The sequence below is a fragment of the Phyllobates terribilis genome, unplaced genomic scaffold (assembly GCF_046119375.1).
Source record: "Phyllobates terribilis strain yellow unplaced genomic scaffold, ASM4611937v1 Scaffold_1__5_contigs__length_1240528914, whole genome shotgun sequence".
Taxonomy (NCBI): domain Eukaryota; kingdom Metazoa; phylum Chordata; class Amphibia; order Anura; family Dendrobatidae; genus Phyllobates; species Phyllobates terribilis.
Genome location: NW_027362761.1, coordinates 1,159,214,838 through 1,159,238,142, shown reverse-complemented (window position 1 = coordinate 1,159,238,142; position 23,305 = coordinate 1,159,214,838). Strand labels below are relative to the sequence as shown.

Genomic DNA, 23,305 nt, shown 5'->3' with positions numbered 1-23,305 from the left:
CTATACTACATTTCTAATTGGAGGTATTTGCTAGTATTATTATTCTTACACTAACTATGTATTCGGATAGGATCTTAGAGGTGGGAAAAACCCTTTAATGCCCTTTTAAATGCCAAGTTTGCCTGGCACGGGGTCAGCATACTGTATAATCCGGAGGAGACGGGCAAGAAGCATTACTAACTATGGTACTAGGTAGCAGCCCAATGAGTGCAGTGTACACCAGTAATTATCAGTACTGCAATTTCTGGCAATAGTAACCACCCCCTTGGCTATTTAAGGGCAAACGTCAAGGGTAACTAGTCCAACTACCCTTTATAAAAGCCCACAAAGATGGCTGCCCCCCAGATGCTTACCTTTCTACAGTTTCACAGAAAAGGACGATTACTTCTTGCTGCACGTAGTACTCTTTTGGAGATTTTACAGGTACCATCGCAGACACGTAGCTGCAGAAAAAAAATGGAAATGGATGATTAGTGAGAAGTTTTAGTAAACATTCCTGGTAAATGACAATTTTGGAGCACTTTTTTTTTTTATAACGTATTTCTAAATGTCCCTCTGTTATTCCTCTTGGCAATGTATTCATAGATTTCCAAGAGGAATAACAGAAGGACATTTAGAAATACTTAAAAAAAAAAAAAATTAAAAAAATGAATGAATAAATTGACAACTGGTAGTACTGTTAGCCTTGGTACCCGTGCAGTTTTTAGACGGTCACATCACGATGACAAAACAGCCGGCTGACAACTTGTTCTCACATTTACAGGGAGTAGTAACAGAGCAACAGCAAAAAGCAAAGTCTGGAATATGAGAAGAGCCTTTTGCACTCCATTTTTTAAAATTTATGATAATTTTATGCAGAAAAGAGAAGGGCTTGACCTCCGAAACCCTGACCAATCCTCGGCAGAAAGGGTCCGAATAGCTATCATCAGCCCCCTTAAAAAGGTACCATTCACTTCAGTTGGGCTGTGTTATTGTTCCCTGCACAAATTGGTGACCGGAAGCACCACTTAACCAGTGACGGCGATGCAGCATCAATGGGACTCCTCCAGGACACGTCCACGGTTCACTAAGGGGCGGCATATCCTTGAGATGGAGAGATGGGATTGCCCCTTTAAAGATAATCATCTTAGACTGCAGAGGTGGCCTGTTACCACCTGTAGGCAATCAGCGGTGGCCGGTCTCCTAGGCAAGGAGTACCTGGAAGCGCTGCTCTGAAGCGTGCCAGCTCCATCAATCCGACCATCTTCAGACCCCTGCGCTCCTCCAATGTTGCAGAAAACAAGCCACGTGATATAGCAGCATCAGGGGGCGCACAGTTCAGACCAGCGATGCAGCCATGCTAAGTGTCCAAACTGTCAATCATTAGGAACACATGGAACAATGCAATTCAATTGGGGTGTTGTGATGAAAAATCAGAGCAGGCACTCGTTTTTTTCCTCCCCCGTATATTAAATCCCACTTGTTCATTCATGTCTATAGCTGTGCAGAAATATACAGATCCCAGACAAAACATTCATATTTTTTTATGGATACTTTGCAATTCTGTAACATACAAAATTGTAAATGGTTTGTAAATTATTAATAGCTGCTGCTGTAAAAATAAAACAAAAAAACGATACAGATGACAAGTGAGAGAAAAATAGAACTTTGTGGATGAAACTCTGACAATTTTTTTTTTTTAAACGCTTGTGTATACCCATCCTATAGGAGAGGAGGTGTTTGCAACTGTTCTTAAAGTGCTACATGAGGGGCTTATCCTCGCTACAATTTCCAATGCACTAGTAGGGTACTGGATGTCCAATCTAGACGTGTAAACCCCTCTAACCTAATTTTTGAATTCCCCTCCTTTTTTATCGGTGTGCACAAGAAAACGGATACCAAACCGAACATCCGTATAGCACCAGTTTTTTTTTTAAGGGTACTTTGCAATTCTTTACTAACTGTAAATGGTCTTATAAATTTTTAATAACTGCTGCTGTAAAAAAAAAAAAAAAAAAAAAACCCACACAATATAAAAGAATTGCACACGGATGACAAGTGAGAAAAATATCCTCAGAGTTTTGTGGATGAAACTGACTATTTTATACGTTTGTGTGAACACAGCCTAAGACAGAGAAGTTCTTTAAAGCTACTCTTAGGGATTCCTAAATGAGGGGCATATCCCCCTACAAATCCCAATGCACAGATAGTGTATTGGAAGTTTAATCCAGATGTTTAAGCCCCTCCAGCTTAATTTCTGATCCCCTCCTTTTATGCGAACGTCTAAAAATTATATTTGTAATTTTTCTTCATTTCTCCTTTAGAGCTGTAAAAAAATGTATAGGTGTAAAATGAATGGGCCTTCTAAACAGCTTATGGAGGTGATAGGTATTTTACGCACTATTAATATCTCTGAGATTTATGGGGACTGAAATTTTTAGGTTGGTGTTCAAGGCCAAAAATTGTAAAAAAATAAAGGGCGCGGTAACAACATGCACAATATGGATTTTATCTAAGGAATTGCTTTTTGTCCACGGTGATAATACTTAAAATAATATCTTTTTTTCTGGCGGACTTTTCATCAAGGCTGGTCTGTGCCGATTGAGTATCTTCCTCGGACACTATGGTGCCCAACAGTGGCGTAGGTTGTAGCTTGTGGGCCCAAATACAAAACAGGACAGCCACCTACTATTGGTCTTCTAGTATTTGTCTTCCCATTTGGGTAAAAGAACATATTAGACTCCTTTAAACTCCAACCCTATAAAGTTACGCCCATGGTTCCTACCTACCCAACTCCATGCAAACCCATGAGCCCTAGTTCTGGAGGTATCACCTGTAGTTTAACCTTCTGGGTGTTTATTTTTTTTTGGCATCGCGCCCGCCTAACGTTACATCTACGAGAGAATTTTACCTTAGTTCAAACTCTGCAAAGAGAACATCAAAGTGGCGGAGAGAGTCTTTCATTTTTTCCGTGTAGAAATTCAGATCCCTGAGGGCCTGGTCTCGGATGATGTTTCGAACTTCCTCGAGGCTTCTGGTCAGGTCCTTAGCCAGCGGTCTCATGGCCATGCTCTCAATCTCTCGGTTCATGATGATCGAACCGGCAGCCAAACACTGGCGGAAGAGATGAAGAATGTCAGCAAGGTACTACTGGAGAGGTGTCATGATGTGCGTCCATTCCTGGTGGCTACTCGCCCCTTAGAAGTATATAGAGAAATGGCCACACTTCCATTAAGGCCACCATACATCGGGGGATAATAAATGATGATGATGGTACAATGTAAAGTGCTGGGTCAAAAAGCACAAAAGTTCAAAACACATCTGAGAAGAGACAATCCTGAGACCAGCGACAATTTTATTCCAATCTCAATGTGTCCGTCCCGAAAGACCCAAAAACCGCACAAGATTAGTGTCATCTTTCTTATGTGAAATCGAGCTCTGCTGGCAGGAAAATGTCGGCCTCCGCCGCCTGACGTTACCGGGGGAAATGCGAGATCGGGAAGAAACACGTGAATTATTTATTTACATTGTTTACTGTCAGGACAATTTTACCTCCAGCTTCTCCTCATTTCATTATCCCCCAAAAATGGCCGTTTTCAATTACGGATCAATATAAAAAAGAGCAGCTAATACTAGTATTATTATATTCCTATGGCACCATTACTACGCAGTACTATTAGGGTACGTCCACATGTTGCGTCATTTCCAGTGTGACTTTTTCTGCATCAAAAACTAATGGGGAGGAAGAAAACTTTGTACAATACTCGCATTTTCCCCAGCGTTTTTACCCCATTCATTTCAGTGGGTGAAAAATGCTGCAAAAACAATGAAAGAATTGATAAAAATGCTGCAGGGGTCAAAATAAGAGCGGAGAAAAAACAAAAAAACATGTGTGCATGACCTTCCAGAAAGCTCAGTTTTACTGGTAATGCACCAAAATATTCGGTGTAAAATAAAACCGCCATGTGTGAACATACCCTTACCTGAGTATTTTATTCTTTTAGTATTACTGGAGTAGTAGTATTATTTCAATATTTCTTTAGCCCTATTACTATAGTAGTATTATAGCCCTTTATCACTATAGTAGTATTATATCGCTTTATCACTATTACTATAGTAGTATTATATTCCTTTATCACTATTACTATAGCAGTATTATATCCCTTTAGCACTATTACTATAGTATTATATTTCTATAGCCCTATTACTATAGAAGTATTATATTTCTATAGCCCTATTACTATAGCACAGGGGTCGACAAAGTTGTTCAGAATCTAGGAGCCAGCCAAAAAATTTAAGAGCCAGAATTTTTTTTGTTGACAAACTGTACATATAGACCCCCTCACACACGGCGTCTCCCCGGGGAGCACGGCCTTTGTATGTACTTACACAGGTAGCAGGAGATGAGAACGGGCCCCCGGCCACAGCGATCCTTCCCCCCAGGGCCGGCTCCAGGTTTTTCTGGGCCCCGGGCGAAAGAGTCTCAGTGGGCCCTTTTAACACATACACGATTCATGATGCACAGATACGGCGGAGAAATAAATAAATATATATATATATTTATTTATTTATTACACATGGCCCAGCCTGCCCCCTCATCCTTCACATACGCAGACATATGCGTGCGCACACACGGTACGCAGACATATGCGCGCGCGCACACGGTACGCAGACATATGCACACGCACACACGGTACGCAGACATATGCGTGCGCGCACACGGTACGCAGACATATGCGCGCGCGCACACGGTACGCAGACATATGCACACGCACACACGGTACGCAGACATATGCACACGCACACACGGTACGCAGACATATGCGTGCGCGCACACGGTACGCAGACATATGCGCGCGCGCACACGGTACGCAGACATATGCACACGCACACACGGTACGCAGACATATGCGTGCGCGCACACGGTACGCAGACATATGCGCGCGCGCACACGGTACGCAGACATATGCGCGCGCGCACACGGTACGCAGACATATGCGCGCGCACACACGGTACGCAGACATATGTACACATACAGACATACACATAGTTAAAACAGACAAGTATATATGCACAGTCATATACACTGACATTCACATACATGCACTCACACAGACCCATTACTAATATTTTTAATATGGGGATTGGGGAAGCCTCACTCACCTGTCCCAGGTCCAGTGTCCTGTCCAGCAGCTCCTCAGGTATGGGGCAGTGCAGGGCCCCCGGCGTGTCACAGACTTCATGGCCCTGGAACATCAGAGGGGCCCACTTGCGATCGGGTCGGGGCCCCTCCCGCCCATCTGTGCAGGACCTCCGCTCCGACGGTGTTTGATTGCCGGCACTTCCCCCAGACATGGCCGCGCGCTGTGCGGCTGTGTCTGCTAGTAATGACGCGGCAGGAGCGACACACAAGCACAATTAAAGGTGCAGTGCCGTCGACCCTGCCGTGTCATTACTAGCAGACACAGCCGGACAGCGCGCGGCCATGTCTGGGGGAAGTGCCGGCAATCAAGCAGCGCCTGCGTCACTGAACAGGTGCCGAGGAAGCGTCCAGGGCCCCGACAGTGAGTGGGCGGGTGGGTGTGTGGGCCCGGCCCCGACAGTGTGTGGGCGGGTGGGTGTGTGGGCCCGGCCCCGACAGTGTGTGGGCCCGGCCCCGACAGTGAGTGGGCCCGGCCCCGACAGTGAGTGGGCGGGTGGGTGTGTGGGCCCGGCCCCGACAGTGAGTGGGCGGGTGGGTGTGTGGGCCCGGCCCCGACAGTGAGTGGGCGGGTGGGTGTGTGGGCCCGGCCCCGACAGTGTGTGGGCCCAGCCCCGACAGTGAGTGGGCGGGTGGGTGCGTGGGCCCGGGCCCCGACAGTGAGTGGGCAGCTGGGCCCCTCTGATTTTCCAGGGCCCCGGCACTTGCCCGGGTACGCCGGGTGCTGACGCCGGCCCTGCTTCCCCCGTAACCCAACTCTCCCTGTCCAGTCCCGGAGCATAAGGGGGGCGGAGCAAAGTGGAGAAGGCGGCCTGAGCGATACTGTCCCTGCTTCCTCCGATTGGATGACTCCGTGCAGGAGGTGGGATTGGATTGAGAGTATTTTTTTTTCTTCTCAACTCCTCAAGCACCAGGCAACATTTTCTAGGCGCCAGACAACATTTTCCAGGCGCCACTGGCGACCAGGCGCCTGGGTTTGTCGAGCCCTGCTATAGCAGTATTATATTCCTTTATCACTATTACTATAGCAGTATTTTATTCCTTTATCACTATTACTATAGTAGTATTTTATTTCTTTAGCCCTATTACTATAGTAGTATTATATCCATTTAGCCCTATTACTATAGCAGTATTATATTTCTATAGCCCTATTACTATAGCAGTATTATATCCCTTTAGCCCTATTACTATAGTAGTATTTTATTCCTTTATCACTATTACTATAGCAGTATTATATTCCTTTATCACTATTACTAGCAGTATTATATTTCTATAGCCCTATTACTATAGCAGTATTATATTTTTTTAGCACTATTATAGTAGTATTTTATTCCTTTAGCACTATTAACAAAGTATTAGTATTTTATTTCATTTAGTGCTATTATGTTCCTTCCATAGTATCACTACAGTTCTTTCAGTGCTAATACTCTAATAACTGCTATATCCCCCTTATATTACTATAATCCTCTAGTGCTATAATTACTATATTCTTTTAGTCTTATTACTATACGGTTATATCTAAATGAAAATCTTTGTATTCCAGTGCTCCAACCCAGCGATCCTACATGTTTCGACCATACTGGTGGTCTTAATCATTCCCCCACCTACTTGTAGCCAAAAAAAATGACCCGTTCTGCAGATTAGTGCGGGTTCCAGCTGTCGGACCCCCACCGATCAGCAAGTTATCACCTACCCATGGATAGGTGATGACGTGTTGAACTAGACAACCCCTTTAATTAATTATAGCTGACTTTCCCAGGTTCCCTGTAATTCGTTAAAATAAAAACCTGAACATCCCTGATGGTGAAGATGACTGCTATACTACATAGCTCGCAACTGACCATCTGCTGCTACAGTGGGAATATTGGCACTAAATAACAAGGATGTTGGCACCAGAAAAAAAATAAAAAGTCCCGGGCCGTCTTACCTCCGCGCCAAACCAGAGCTGTCCTGCGAGATTATCGTGACGAATTTCTTCAGGAAATTTCACACAAAAATCCCGGTTCGCTCGCTCGTGCTGTATACATTCCTCCATGATCTGGTTTATGATATTCAGAACATTGTCCTAAATAGAAAAAAAATACAATATAGGTGAGAACTTCTCTTTTTTTCTTTATTTATTGGATTTATAGCCCTGTATGAAATCGGAAAGACAGTGAGGTGTGATCAGCAGCCACAAGTCCTGCGGGACCTGCTACAGTCCTCTGTCAACCACAAGTCCCGGAATACCAAACTGTATAGACGGTCTCTGTGCACTCGTTAGAAACTCTGTGTAGTAGATGGAGGATGTGCGTCACCAGAGTATGCGCGTCACCAGAGCATGCGCGTCACCAGAGCATGCGCGTCACCAGAGCATGCGCACTGGAGATTTTGTTTTGATCAAAATCGAATTCAGGAGATTTTCAAAGTCCATGAGTTCAGGAGGCAAGGAGAATAAATGTCTCATAAATGGAGAACAAAGCATATTTATGTGAGATACATCACTAAGCTCCTTACTTTCGCCTGTTCTATTGATTTTTGCAAAGTTTGTTTAAGTGACCATTTAAGCAATCTAGTGTGCACAACTATTAGGAAATTTGTACTTTTTTTATGATTCATTTCATTACTGAACAACTGGCAGTAGGTTTGAGAGGTGATTTTGAGTTCATTTTCAACCACAAAAAATCCAATAAGCTCATCTTTAATAATCCCAGCCCACTACAGTACCCCACCTCCACCTCGCTGTGGTCTGAGGAGAAGTGGAGGTCGGTACCGGTTACTGATCCAGCCACGGCTTATGCAAACTCAGTCATTTAGGGAGATATCAGGCAATAATGAACCCTGGGAAAAAAAAATGCAAATTGATTACAGTGAAAATACAGAGAGACCTCAAACCTGAGAAAAAGAAGTAGTTACTTACCGGTAACGGGATTTCTCAGAGCCCATGACGGCACCACGGAGAGAGGGGATCCGCCCTTCAAAGACAGGAAACCTCTCTCCCGCATCAGTTGTTTACAGAGCACAGAGAGGACCCCCAGGTTAGTAACACAAAATTTTACATTTTAAGAACTTGCCAGAAACACCACGTGGCTACAAACAGGTAACTAGTAAGTGTGTGCACCCACACGTGAAGGGAGGGAATGTACGGGTGCAGTCATGAGCCCGAAATCCCATTACAGGTAAGTAACTACGTCTTTCTCCTTCCCCCATGACGGCACCACGAAGAGAACTGCAGAGAAGTGAGTCATTGGGGGGGCCACAGCTTCTAGAACCCTTCTCCCGAAAAGTAAGGTCTGAAGAAGGTAGAGGGGGAAGACCAGGTTGCCGCTCTACATATCTGCTCTATTGTAGCACCGGCTTTCTCTGCCCAGTAGGCTGCCACCGCTCTTGTTGAGTGGGCCTTCAGTTTCTCCGGGGCAGCTTCCCCGCGTGAGGAGTATGATAGTATGATGGCCTCCCTTATCCACCTGGCCAGCGTGCCCTTAGAAGCTTTCTTCCCCTTACGAGGGCCCTGAAAGCAAACAAAAAGAACTATCCTCCCTACACTCGTGTCGCCTCTAGGTACCGGATTAGGCACCTTCTGACGTCTAGTGTATGCAAGACTCTCTCTTTCGTGTTCCTAGGGTTGGGTCAGAAAGAAGGGAGGGTGATTTCCTGGGACCTGTGGAATCTTGACGTCACTTTTGGCAGGTAGGCAGGGTCAGTTCTCAGAGTAACCCTATCCTCCAAGATTTGTGCGAAGGCCGGGGTTCTGAAGATAGGGCATGAATATCCCTAACCCTACGTGCGGATGTCAGAGCTACTAAGAGCGCTGTTTTGAGGGATAGAATTTTTAGAGACGCTTCTGACAGAGGTTCAAATGGGGCCTTTGTTAAAGCTGAAAGGACCAAGTTTAAATCCCAAGGTGTAGTATTTCGGGAGGGGATGGGTCGGGATCTGGATGATGCTTTAATGAACCTAGATACCCATCTATACCTAGCAAGATCGAAATTGTAGAGGGCCGCAGCTTGAACTTTTAAGGTACTTGTGGCCAGACCCTGTTCCAAACCCATCTGTAAAAATTCCAGGATAGCTGTTAATGGAACCTCCCCATCCAACCTGGAACCTGAGACTGAAAGGAATTTCTTCCAGGTTTTCCCGTAAAGTTTGGTGGTCACGGGTTTCCTACTTTGAAGTAGTGTGGTGATAAGATATGGGGAAAAACCTTTGTCCTTCAGAAGAGCCCTCTCAAATTCCAGGCTGTCAAGTGTAAGTTTGATGCCTGAGGATGGAGAACCGGACCCTGAGAAAGAAGGTCCGGAAGCTCTGGAAGAACCCATGGGTCGGAGACTGACAACATCCTCAGCCAAGAAAACCATGCCCTCTTTGGGCAGAAGGGGGCTATCAAGATTACTCTCGCTTTCTCTTCCCTGATTTTCCTCAGAACAGCAGGAATCAGGGCGGTCGGAGGAAAAGCATAAGCTAGAGGGTAACTCCATGGGATCATGAAGGCATCTAAAGCTATGGGGTTTCCTTTGGGGTCTAGGGAGCAGAAAGAGTGCGTTTTCTTGTTCCGACTGTGGCGAACAGATCTATGGAAGGACGTCCCCACATTTGTACAATCTGACGGAAAATGGACTGATTTAACTCCCATTCGCCCTGCTTTAGCTGTGTCCGACTCAGGAAGTCTGCGGTGTGATTTTCTATCCCTTTTATGTGTAGGGCTGATAGGGATTGTAAGTTTTCCTCTGCTAAATGAAAGATGACCTCTGTCACCTGCATCAGAGAATGGGACCGTGTACCCCCCTGGTAGTTCAGGTACGCCACTACTACTCGGTTGTCTGAGAACACCTTCATGCGGTGGCCTTGTAGTGTGTGCATGAATTTCCGGAGTGCCCACTCTACTGCTAGAAGCTCCTTCATGTTTGAGGAAACTAGCTTTAGGCGTTCTGTCCAGACCCCCTGAGCTACAAGGTTGTTGAGGTGAGCCCCCCAGCCCCCGGGACTTGCATCTGTGGTCAGGATTTGAGGTGTACGGATTGTCCAAGGAATACCCCGGGTTAGACTGTATCTTCCCCCACCACTCTAGGGAAAGTGTGGTTTCTGCAGATAGCGTTAGCTGCCCTTCTAAATGGCCTTTTAGGGATTTTTCTGCCTCTAGGATTTCCCACTGTAGGGTCCTGGTGTGTATTTGGGCCCATTGGACGGCCGGGAAACATTCCGTCAGGAAGCCTAGAAGGGACATGGCTTTCCGTAGGGACACAAGACAGGTGGCACTTTGCAAGGGGTTTGGTCTATGATTTTGTGTATTTTCCCTGTGGGGAGACGACACTTGTCATTTTGAATCCAGCACGATGCCTAGGTATTCCTGTATCTGGCATGGTTCTGTTTTGGATTTTTCCAGATTCAAAAGCCATCCTAAGTGTGTCAAGGAATCCATGACCTTTCCCAGATGGGTTTTGCAGTTTAGGAAGGAACTGCCTATTACCAGAAAGTCGTCCAGGTATGGGACGACTAGTTCTGTTCCCTTACATAAGCCATCACCTCCACAATAACTTTGGTGAAAACCCTTGGGGCTATTGCGAAGCCGAATGGGAGATAGTGTTTGACCACTCCCCGTATGGGAACTGCTACTCTGAGGAATTTCTGGTAATCTTTGTGTATCGGGACATGATAATAAGCGTCTTTTAAATCCAGGACGGCCATGAAACAATCGGGAAACAGCATTTTTACTGATGATTTTATTGTCTCCATTTTGAAGGCTTCCACTTTCAAAAGTTTGTTCAGCTTTTTTAGGTTTATGATCGTCCTGTAAGTCCCATCTGTTTTTTTTCTTAGGAATAACGGAGAATAGAAGCCCTTGCCTTCCTCCCCCCACGGGACCTCCTGAAGGACCGCCTTCCCTACCAGTCCCCCGATTTCCTGCTCCAAGGCCAGCTGCTCCTCGTTTAGGACCTTTTGGGGGTTAAGACAAAGTATGGCTGAGGAAATGTGAGGAACTGGAGTTTCAGGCCTGACTGTATTAGGCTCAGAATCCATGAGCTGTCGGATATTAATTCCCAGGCCGGGAGAAAGTCTGATAGCCTTCCCCCCCCTTCCACCCAGGGCAAATCCTCATTGGGAGGGTTTTCTGCTTTCGTTGGGGGGGGGGGGGGTTGTTGAATAGGAACCCTTTGGTCTTCCTTCTCCTGTCCTCCCACCTATCCTGCTCTGTAGGGGGTTTTCTGCGAATAAACCTTTTGCTCCGAAAAGGTTTCCTGTAAGCAGTGTTAGACAGGATAGGGAACCGCTTCTAATTGTCCCCCGCTTTCTCTAAGATGTCATCAAGGGTGGGCCCAAATAGAAATTCGCCCCCACAGGGGATGGAGCACAATCTCGATTTTGTCTGTAGAACCCCGGGCCAACATTTGAGCCAGAGGGCTCGTCTGGCCGCGTTAGCGAGCCCTGTCGCCCTAGTTCCTTATCTGACGGAGTCCGCCGAGGAGTCAGCTAGGAAGGCCGCTGCTCCTTTCATTATCGGGATGGTTTCTAGAATTGTGTCTCTAGATGTTTTCTGACGCAGTTGTGTTTCAAGCTGGTCTACCCAGACCATTAATGACCTGGCCGTACATGTGGCAGCTACCGCAGGTTTTAACCCCCCTTCAGCGGCTTCTCAGGAATCCTTTAGGAAGGTGTCTGCTTTTTTATCCATGTCCTCAAATGGAAGGGAGAACTTCTTTGAGGCTTTGGCGATGTCCAGTTTTGGCGCTTTCTCCCAAAAGAAACATGCAGGGTCATCAAGCGGGTACTTTCGCTTAGGGGAAAGGAGGCCCTTCCTCTCCGGTTCTTTCCACTCTTTTTTAATTAAAGAGTGAACTTGCTCATTTAGTGGAAAAGATCTCCTCTTTTTTTGTTCTAGAGCGCTAAACATTACGTCCTGGATAGACTTCTTGGGCCGGGGATCTGCTAACCCCATGGTGGACCTGATGGCCTTAATGAGGCTATCTGTTTCCTCGATAGGGAAACAGCTCCATCCTCCTCTATCTGTAGACGAGGAAGAGGAAGAGGATGATGAAGAGACTGACGTGTCCGAATCTCCGCCATTCTCAAAGCTGCTAGATCCGGACTCGGGGGATATGTTTTTAGTTTTTTTGAGCTTTTTACCCCCCCCCCCCGAAAGGGTTTAATGGTATCTTCGACCTGCGGCCTTATCAGGCCTCTAAGTTTAGAGGCAAATTTCGGGGTTTCCTCACATATAGTTTGCTCAACGCAGGAGCTGCAGAGTCTCTTATACCAAGTAGTGGGTAAGACTTCCGTGCATAGCGCGCAGGTCCTATTCTTGGTTTTTCCTGTACTCTTTCTTCCCTAATAAGAGAAAAATGAGAGAGAGAGGGGGGCCCTAGTTACAAAGTGGACTTTCACGAAGATCACGTACCAACCAGACGGAAGAGAGGGTACCGGTTCAGGAGGCGGAGCCTTCGATGTAGACGGAGTCCTCCTGTAAGATGCTGAGGTGGAGTCTTTGCTGCGCTGCGACGATCTGCCGGTGCACTCGCTTCCACTGTTAAGATCCTGATGTCCCGTCTCTTCCGGTTTCTTCTTGCGTTGGGTTGGTGGCGGTGGTGGCGACTGAGGATGCAGCTCTTGCTCCTCAAGTAGCTCCTGGTCACTCATTTTGTTTTATTTTATTTATATGTATTTTTTTTTTTCCTTTCCTCCAGACAGCGTGCCAGAGCTTCAGAGAAGCATTTTCCTGGCGCCCCCAGCTGCTTTTTAAGGCACTGGGAGTCCCTCCCATAGTGCCTGCGGTGATCTGGCGCCCCCTCCTCCCCCGCACCTGCGGGGGGACGCTCGCGCCTGCTCAGACTGGTTTCGCAGTCATGCAATGCGGCGCCACGTCATCAGGAGACGCGCGGCAGCGCCGCGCCTCCACCTGCCGCAACCAGGGCAGCACCTCGGCGGGCCCCGACCTCTTCGTCTGGACCCCCCCCCCCCGCACACCCTAAAGGCCACTGACCCCAGCGGTGGCGCATCAAGGCACCGCACCAGCCGAGGCAGGGAACCCCCGTTGCCTGGATCGGACTGGCCGGGCCTGGCATCCCACGATGATCATCTTCTGGCACCCCGCAGGTATGGCTCCTTTCGGAACTGTAGGATCCCGTCAAGGACTGGAAACCAACTGATGCGGGAGAGAGGTACAGCCCTTTTATCTGTAGGTTTCCTGTCCTTGAAGGGCGGATCCTCTCTCCGTGGTGCCGTCATAGGGGAAGGAGAAAGAAAAAAGAACCAAAACCACGCAAATAAAAGATGTGCGCAATGTTATACACCACCACTAGATGGCGGCAGCAGTAGGCACAATGTTATACACCACCACCACTAGATGGCGGCAGCAGCAGGCACAATGTTATACACCACCACTAGATGGCAGCAGCAGGCACAATATAATACACCACCACTAGATGGTGGCAGCAGTAGGCACAATGTTATACACCATCACTAGATGGCAGCAGCAGGCCCAATGTTATACACCACAACTAGATGGCAGCAGCAGGCCCAATGTTATATACCACCACTAGATGGCAGCAGTAGGCACAATTTTATACACCTCCACTAGATGGCAGCAGCAGTAGGCACAATGTTATACACCTCCACTAGATAGCAGCAGCAGCAGGCCCAATGTTATACACCTCCACTAGATGGCAGCAGCAGCAGGCCCAATGTTATACACCTCCACTAGATGGCAGCAGCAGCAGGCCCAATGTTATACACCACCACTAGATGGCAGCAGCAGGCCCAATGTTATACACCACCACTAGATGGCAGCAGCAGGCCCAATGTTATACACCACCAATAGATGGCAACAGCAGGTTGCCCGGCACACAAGTGCAGTGACTGCTAAAGCTAGGCTATCAGGAATAATTGCCAATCACCATCAGGACTGGTCAAGAAACTGCAAGTGCCTAATTAAACATGTAATTATGGGTAACCGAACGATATCTGCTGCCTACCCGCCTGCAGTCACCATTAACTGGGCCAGAATAGCCTTTGACGTTGGTCAAATAAGCAGTTATGGGATTAATGGTGCGAGTTTTCCCATTTATTGGGTAATTACTTGTGCTGAATTAACTTCTATTACTTTTTGCAATAATTAACAAGTTTAGAATGGATTACTCGAAAACAAAGTGGCAAATACTAAGCCACTAATCCAAGAAGAAGAGCTGCGGGGCGATGGCGGGTGCAGAGGTTGCTGTTGTGCCTGGGTGCTGGTACTGTATCTGATCGGGCATTCATGCCAAATAAGAAGGCACAAATATTATAAATGACATGGGGTCTGGTAAAGATTTTCCACAGGGGCTCAGGAGCTTAAAGTTGCCAGGGAAAAAAACAAAATTACTTATGGAGCCTAAGAAATGGGGAATCTGAAGTTTCTGATCAATTTCCATATTGAATATTTAGTGCCGTTACCCAAAATAGGAGAGAAGTGAATGGTCATGGGGGTCCGAACATTGAGACCTCCACTGATCCCAAGAGGAAGGTTTCAAGGTCTCCTCTTCCTGCAACATTTCTATGGGACTGATGGAGATCGCCTTTCCATTAGTCGTGCTGGCCACGTTGGCTATTGTTAAAGTGGACATGTCCTTACTGCAGGATAGGAAATTTATTGTGATAAAGTAATGTTTTGCTCCTCCACAACCAGTGCCGGACCTTGATCCAGAATGCAGGGTGCAACAACGGTGCGAAAGTAATAGGTTATGTCAGTGGCTGGGGAGGAGAGCGCTTGCCATCAGAGCGTAGACTGCAAAAATTGGGGATAGCGGACATCGGCAAGTTGTGCCGAAGTGTCAGGCTCTGTTCACACGTTCGGATATTCTGTTTTAGTAACAGATGACCGAAATAAGCGATTCGTCGCACCAATTAGGCAAAAGGAAGCAGAGGACCCCATTGATTATTACGGGGTCTGTTTGGTGTCGGTTATTTTAAAATGAAAAACTACAGACAGATAAGCCATGGAAGACATCCAGAAGGCAGGGGACCGCAACCAGGACTGGCACATCCTGGGCAAGAGGGAGGTGGGCTGCTTTGAAGTACCAGATACGTGGTCGGCCTGTGAGAGAGACTTGGGCCTCACCGAGAACGGTGTTGAGGCTGCCAAAATCAGAGTGTGGTGCAGGTTCAGGCCTAGGAGCACCGTATTTTTCTACTGGGTTGAAGAAGGAGCTTTGGATGGCTTTACTGTTCATGTTTTGCAACAAGATTATTGCCTCCATATTGGAAGACCTGTAGATAAAATTCACGCTGTTCTTGATATTCGCTGTCTGTCAGTGTTTCGTTGGAGGGCCGGTTTGTCCTCCGGCCACCAGGAAGCGCTTGGCACAGAGTCCCGCCAATCCGATGATATCTGAAGCTACCACTGGAGGGAGCAGTTCCAGTTACTGCATACGGTCCTTACATAGAACTCAATGATAAAGCAGTATGCAGCAAGCTCCCAGGCTCCCTCTAGTGGTGGCTGCAAGCAATCGGACTCAGAAGAAAATAAATAAATAAAAGTGGGGTTCATATTAGGACATTCATGTTAAAGTAATTGTTTGGAAAAGCTCCAAATGCAACTATCTAACATAAGAAACAGGCTCTAAATTGGATTATCCTACATTACTCAAGTCTGGCTACCTGGCCATGTTACGATCCTATGTAGCCCTCCATTACTGAGAACCCTATAACAAAGCAAGCTGTTGTATACATAATTATTTTGGAGTAATAAGCCAAGTGTTCTTTATCTGTCCTGACTCCAGTGCTGGGTTCTGCATCCTACTCCTGCCTCATCCGCCTCTCTCTGCTCTTCTTAGTGTAGGTTTTACCATCGTAACACAGCACACTCCTTTATATGATGGCTCAGGCAGTAGGGTGCCATCTGAGTATTCAGGTAGTTATCATCCATGCCGCTACCATAGAAAGCTTCACTGTGCTAACTCGGCATCAAGCCCCTTGATATACCCAGCTCTGAAATACACTGCTGGCCATCTGTGCATTGAGCCTCCTGGACATTGCTAGGCTCTGCTGTTCTAAAGGTCAGTTATGACTCAGACTGATTAGCTAACCTACTCTAATATATAAGTGGTGGTACATGAGCCTTGTGATTATCACAACTCTAACGCTGGTCAATGCAATTCTAGACTTTGTGATATTCCTGGCTCTGCTACTGACCAGTTCAATATTGGACGCAGTGATATTCCCAGTTCTGCTAGATCATGGAGTCTTCCTGATGAACTTAGCTCTGCCACACCACTGTGTCTACTCTTGTTCTATTCTATTCTCAGCTTCATCGATCTCCAAGGTTCCAGCACTCCTCCTTCAGTTGACGTCCAGCCATTCTGCCCATCCTGCTTCAACGTCATAGTGGTATCAGCTTCATTGAACTCCAAGGTTCCAGTACTCCTCCTCCAGTTGCCATCCAGCCATCCTGCTTCATCAACGTCATAGTGGTTTCGGCTTCTTCGAACTTCAAGGTTCCAGTACCCCTCCTCCAGTTGCCATCCAGCTTCATCAATGTCATAGTCGTCTTGACTTCATCGAACTCCAAGGTTCCAGTACTACTCCTCCAGTTGCCATCCGCCATCCTGCTTCATCATCATAGTGGCATCGGCTTCACTGAACTCCAAGGTTCCAGTACTCCTCCTCCAGTTGCCATCCAGCTTCATCAACGTCATAGTGGTCTCGGCTTCTTCGAACTTCAAGGTTCCAGTACTACTCCTCCAATTGCCATCCGCCATCCTGCTTCATCATCATAGTGGTATCGGCTTCACTGAAATCCAAGGTTCCAGTACTCCTCCTCCAGTTGCCATCCTGCTTCATCAACATCATAGTGGTCTCGGCTTCATCAAACTCCAAGGTCCCAGTACTCCTCCTCTAGTTACCGTCCAACCATTCTGCCCATCCTGCTGCATCAACTTTATCTGTCCATGCTGTACAACAACTGCTGATCCGGACCAAAAGCTCCAAGGATCCACCTCACCAGGCGAGACATAACACCAGAGATGGCATTAATAATCTAACAATCCGATCGCTTTACAGCCTTGTATCTGCATTCATTTCCTGGCTGCCATGTGCCATAAATCTAGTAGAAACAGGAGTTCAGAAATTTTTTACAAATACCCATCTTTTGTGTGTAAATTTTTAGAGGATGGAGTTTGGGCAGAATAAATCAAACCGGCGGTGATGGCTGAAGCCCCATTTCCTGCATTTATTGACCAATATAAAGATTTATCATGTGCAGCTCGGAGAAATGCAAATTCCGTGTATATTTAGCGATCCGTCCCCTGGATCTCCTCTCTCTCTGGTGAAGGAGGAGGAGATTTATTAGCATTGCAGGGTTTGCAGGAGGAAGCGCACATTGCAGGGAGACAGCAGCACATTGTACAGCTCATTAGGCCCGGAGAAGAGTCTCGCTGCAAACTTCATGCCTAAAGACGTTCCCGTGTAATTAGCACTCATTACAAATCACAATGACAAGCGAACATTACCTAAGCGCATCACGGTGCAAAAACTAAACAACGAAGGCGGTGCAAAAAAAAAAAAATAGTTGCTGCGGTTTAATTAACGGACAATTATCACAGTAATTAATTATCTGCCGTTCTGAAAGGCATCGATAAATAACCATGACTGGGTAGGAGCAAAATCACTCAGATAAGAGAATGGAAAGTTCCACCGCTGCTCATACATTGATAGCGCAGCAGGACACAGCAGAGCGCAGCATGATACAGCGGAGCGCTGCCAGCAAGATACCACGCTGCGCTATAAGCCATAAGGTACGTATTACACTTCCCTGTATTCCTACTTGTCGTAGAGCGGAAATGGTCATTAACCCCATACCTCCCAAGTGTATCTCAGATCTAAGTAGCTGTGTCACTTTTTATTACCTCGTCCTTAAGATAAAGCTGCTTTTGATGCACATACCAGTGTAATATATGCAGGAACTGTCCAGATTCTCACTTGCCATCTACTTTTTTTTTTTTAAATGAGAGATTCCTCCTCATCATCAGTATTCTGCCACAACTATAGGTGCTAGAACAGCCTTTGCCTCCACTGCCAGCATGCACGACACCTGATTGCCCAATGACTTGCCTTCCCTAAACTGAAAGCCCACTTCTCTGTCATGCTTGTATGCTATGTGACAGACACAAAAACAAGAGCAAAGAAAAAAATGAACCACCCCACCTCCGGTTCAGAGACAACGATTCACCCCACCTCCCGTACAGACGATTCGCCCAACCTCCCGTACAGACGATTCGCCCAACCTCCCGTACAGAGAATCCGCCCCACCTATAGTATAGCGACGATTTGCTCCATCAACCGCCCGCGCAGAGACAACGATTGGCCCCACCGCCCGCGCAGAGACAACGATTGGCCCCACCGCCCGCGCAGAGACAACGATTGGCCCCACCGCCCGCGCAGAGACAACGATTGGCCCCACCGCCCGCGCAGAGACAACGATTGGCCCCACCGCCCGCGCAGGGACAACGATTGGCCCCACCGCCCGCGCAGGGACAACGATTGGCCCCACCGCCCGCGCAGGGACAACGATTGGCCCCACCGCCCGCGCAGGGACAACGATTGGCCCCACCGCCCGCGCAGACGATTGGCCCAACCCCCCGCACAGACGATTCGCCCAACCTCCCGTACAGAGAATCCGCCCCACCTACAGTATAGCGACGATTTGCTCCATCAACCGCCCGCGCAGAGACAAGGATTGGCCCAACCGCCCGCGCAGAGACAACGATTGGCCCAACCGCCCGCGCAGAGACAACGATTGGCCCAACCGCCCGCGCAGAGACAACGATTGGCCCAACCGCCCGCGCAGAGACAACGATTGGCCCAACCGCCCGCGCAGAGACAACGATTGGCCCAACCGCCCGCGCAGAGACAACGATTGGCCCCATCGCCCGCGCAGAGACAACGATTGGCCCAACCCCACGCACAGACGATTGGCCCAACCCCCCGCACAGACGATTGGCCCAACCCCCCGCACAGACGATTGGCCCAACCCCCCGCACAGACGATTGGCCCAACCCCCCGCACAGACGATTGGCCCAACCCCCCGCACAGACGATTGGCCCAACCCCCCGCACAGACGATTGGCCCAACCCCCCGCACAGACGATTGGCCCAACCGCCCGCGCAGAGACAACGATTGGCCCAACCGCCCGCGCAGAGACAACGATTGGCCCCACCGCCCGCGCAGAGACAACGATTGGCCCAACCCCCCGCACAGACGATTGGCCCAACCCCCCGCACAGACGATTCGCCCAACCCCCCGCACAGACGATTCGCCCAAACCCCCGCACAGACGATTGGCCCAACCCCCCGCACAGACGATTGGCCCAACCCCCCGCACAGACGATTGGCCCAACCCCCCGCACAGACGATTGGCCCAACCCCCCGCACAGACGATTGGCCCAACCCCCCGCACAGACGATTGGCTCAACCCCCCGCACAGACGATTCGCCCAACCCCCCGCACAGACGATTCGCCCAACCCCCCGCACAGACGATTCGCCCAACCCCCCGCACAGACGATTCGCCCAACCTCCCGCACAGACGATTCGCCCAACCTCCCGCACAGACGATTCGCCCAACCTCCCGTACAGACGATTCGCCCAACCTACAGTATAGAGAGAGTATTTGCTCCATCTTCCGTACAGAGAGCTGCCCAACCGCCCGCGCAGAGACAACGATTGGCCCAACCGCCCATACAGAGTCAGCTATTAGCCCAACCTCCCGTACAGATAGTCGCTCCACCTCCTAACAGAGACCCTCCCCAATTCCAGTAGAGAGCCAAAGACCTAACTCCCCTTCCAGTAATCCATCTTGGCGCCTTTGCTGCTAGAGATGGATTATACCCGTTAACAGGCAGTGGATAAAAAGTTAGAAAGAAAAAAATCACCTCGTGGCCAGCATCTAGGAGTAATTTTCGTTGATGAGACCACTTAACAAAGAGGCTAAAACACTCTGGCCTGACCAATTTGTTGAGACTGACCCATGATAGACATGACAAAGTCAAGTTAGACACTGACTATAGGTGGCATGAGAAAGATGGTGGTTTTCCTTCTGGAGGAGAGACTGTATATTAGACACCAAAAAGTATTTAATTAAAAACTGTTCAAACGTACAAATATGCAATAATGGATTAGTTGCACAATGAACTATGAAGTGTCCTTGTGTTGGGTGGGATGATTAACCCTTTCCACATTATGAGTTAAAGGGCAGTCGGATAGTCCGGGGCCTAGGGTTGTAATGGTGGGCACCCATTCTTTTTTTTTTTTTTTTTGCCCAGAAGTCTCCATTAACCATAAACAGGCCCCGGATCTTACACAGACCAAGGGCAGAAGTATCTGGAGGCTTCGCACAGCTTTGATCTGCTTCTTCTTCATCGCATCGAGCGCAGCAATCCACCGCCACCGTTGTGTTGATGATTGACATTGATGCAGTCCTACACTCTGCTCACATCTGATGTCAGCCATTAGCTGATCCACCGGCGGCTCCTTCTCGGATGCGGCAGGGGGTTAATGATGAAAGCGCATCTCGCTCGGCAGGAACTAAAGCGTTCTTTTATGGCTTAAACTTGTGTTTTCCTAAAACATCAGTTTATCACATTATTGGCCTGTATTCTTTTGGCAGTGCACATATTTAACTAGGAACACAACACAAGCAATACTTACATCTATAGACTCTAATTAGCTTTATAATAAAGCCCCCGGGAGCTCTCCAGCATCTGGCTAACGCAGTTTGCATTTTCCGTTGTCTTTTGCAACCTCTAAGGGTAAATTATTTTCAATGAAACGTTGTATGATAAGATTAAAAAAATTGCAAGACTGGTAAAAATCTGCAGGTTGCCCCCACCGCTGGCAGCTGGCACATATCTGCAGTTTGCCCTCATCGCTGGTTTTATAAGCACAAAGGTGCAGATGACGACACTGACTGAGCCCCGATTGATGGAGAAAAGCATGGTACTACTAAAATTGACTGCAACCTTAGGATGAGCCATCTCAGGGGTGGAGGGCAACCTCCCAAAACCCCTTTCCCTACCCCAACCAATGTGGGCAGAAATTTTCAGGTGCTACCCTAACTTATTGGAATTTTTCACTTTAATGTAATCTTAGAAACCATTTAATCACTTCATCCTACTATGTAACAGAAAGGGACTGTCCAGCATCTTTAATTACCTATCTTTAGGATGAGCCATCAATTTATGATCGATGGGGGCCACACACCCAAATACCCCCCTCGCTACCTCCAATTACCGGAAGGAATAGGCTGCAGCACTTTGTGGAGTGACACATCCCTGTACTATCGGATGTGACTGTACCTGGTTCTGTAGCTGTGTACTGTTCAGCCTGTTCTCATATTTCGGCTAAGCTGCAGCATCAGGCACATCTATATGTACAGCGCTGTGTTTGCATGAACAGTAAGGGTAAGTCCACATGGAGCAGATTTTTTTCTGCACATTGAATCTGCAGAAAAAAAGTGCAAGCAGATTCCTCTGCAGATTCACCCCCGCTACATTGAAAGCTGTAAAAATCAATGCAAAAGAAATGAATATCCTGCAAATGCACCCAGTGTCCAACTGCAACTAGGAAAAGTCTGCAAAAGTTTTTTTTTTTTAAAAAAAAATCTCATCCACTGGTAGAGTAATTTGCGGTGGATTTTACCTGCGCTGGTAAAATCCACAGATATTCTTTCCCATGTGGGCTTACCCGTAAAGGGCTAGGTTGCCACTTACCCATCTCATTTTTTTACTGATCATCATATTAACACAAAACCAAAGGATGACAGAAGCACAACCAACATTAATTTACTAACTCACCTGACATGAGCGAAACTGGTTCACGAGCAGCGTACACCTCTGAGGATCCTTCCGTCCGTCCAGGCTGTCCAGTTCAGCGGCCACTTGGTTGAGTTCTTCATCTGCATAGTAGAATTGAGCAAGAAGCTGCGGATCTGACCTCTAGAAAAAGGCAAAAAAATATAAGAATTTTTTTTTTTTTTTTTTTAAAGGAATGAACTTGTCAATACCAGTTCATCATCGGTTATTGTAAAATTATAGTTTAAGTTATTATTTAAAAAAAAAGAAAGAAGTAGAATAGTCCCAAATCCCGACAGCGATCAGCTCCAGTGACTACAAATACCGTGACGGCATTATATATGCAGGGGCCAGATGATACCAAGAGAATGGAATAGGTATAAAAAAATGGATTGGGAGCAGGATGCTTAAAATACACAAATACAGGTGTAAGCACAGGAGAGGCTGCAGACTGCGCTCCTGTGCAGCAGCATACATGTCACAGGCATTGTGCAAACTTGCTTCCAAGATCTGCCAGCAAATAATTATTTTTGAATGGTTTCAAATTTGTCATAATGGATGAGGACTGGTTGTTTCTTTTTATAAATATACATATATTGTATATAAAAAGGCATTGAAAGGTTAATGTTCGCTAGTGAGGGTACTCAATGTAACCCATCTCTATCCCCAGTGTCCTTGTGAACCTCAGCACGTTAGTCTCGGTGGAGAGGACCTGCACAATGGATCATGAGCTTCGATTTTCTGTGCTCTCTCACTAAAAAAATATATTTTGCATGATGCGCTTTTTTTTGTAAAGTACGGCTATATTTATTTGTAGCTCAGCCTGGCTGCCACAACATAGCGATAAATGTGATTTACGTCCGCAGAAACAATCCACCTTCCATCTATCGCCTCTCATTCTTGTAATAAAATCAGGGCTGCCAGAGCCGGCTGTTCTCACTGCCGGGGACAGAATAGAAATTCACTGACCTCAACTTACATGGGAAAGGGAGGCGAGGCTGGAAATTCAGAGCTGCCGAAACATCAATCAGACATAAGGAGGACTGCGTGTACCTCATGCTGCTACAGTCACAATGAGAACCCATTTTTTAGGATTATGGAATCTTGTATCTACACACAGATCTCCAGATGGGACTAGACCCTGCATGGGCATCCAGATCTCCTGATCCCAGATGGGACTAGACCCTGTATGGGCACGCTGATCTCTGATCCCAGATGGGACTAGACCCTGTATGGGCATCCAGATCTCCTGATCCCAGATGGAACTAGACCCTGTATGGGCACGCTGATCTCCTGATCCCAGATGGAACTAGACCCTGTATGGGCACGCTGATCT

General features: G+C 47.4%; 1 protein-coding gene across 3 annotated transcripts in view; it reads right to left on the bottom strand.

Moving 5' to 3' along the window:
- Nucleotides 1-23,305, bottom strand: part of ZFYVE28 (zinc finger FYVE-type containing 28) — a 163,635-nt gene that overhangs the window by 46,790 nt on the left and 93,540 nt on the right. For all 3 annotated transcript variants that reach the window (XM_073648967.1, XM_073648975.1, XM_073648982.1), the window contains exons 2-5: nucleotides 21,973-22,113; nucleotides 7,107-7,244; nucleotides 2,891-3,093; nucleotides 354-443 (exon numbers count right to left, since the gene is read on the bottom strand). In XM_073648967.1, coding sequence (XP_073505068.1) covers nucleotides 354-443; nucleotides 2,891-3,093; nucleotides 7,107-7,244; nucleotides 21,973-22,113 — 572 coding nt within the window. The remainder of the gene's footprint in view (nucleotides 1-353; nucleotides 444-2,890; nucleotides 3,094-7,106; nucleotides 7,245-21,972; nucleotides 22,114-23,305) is intronic.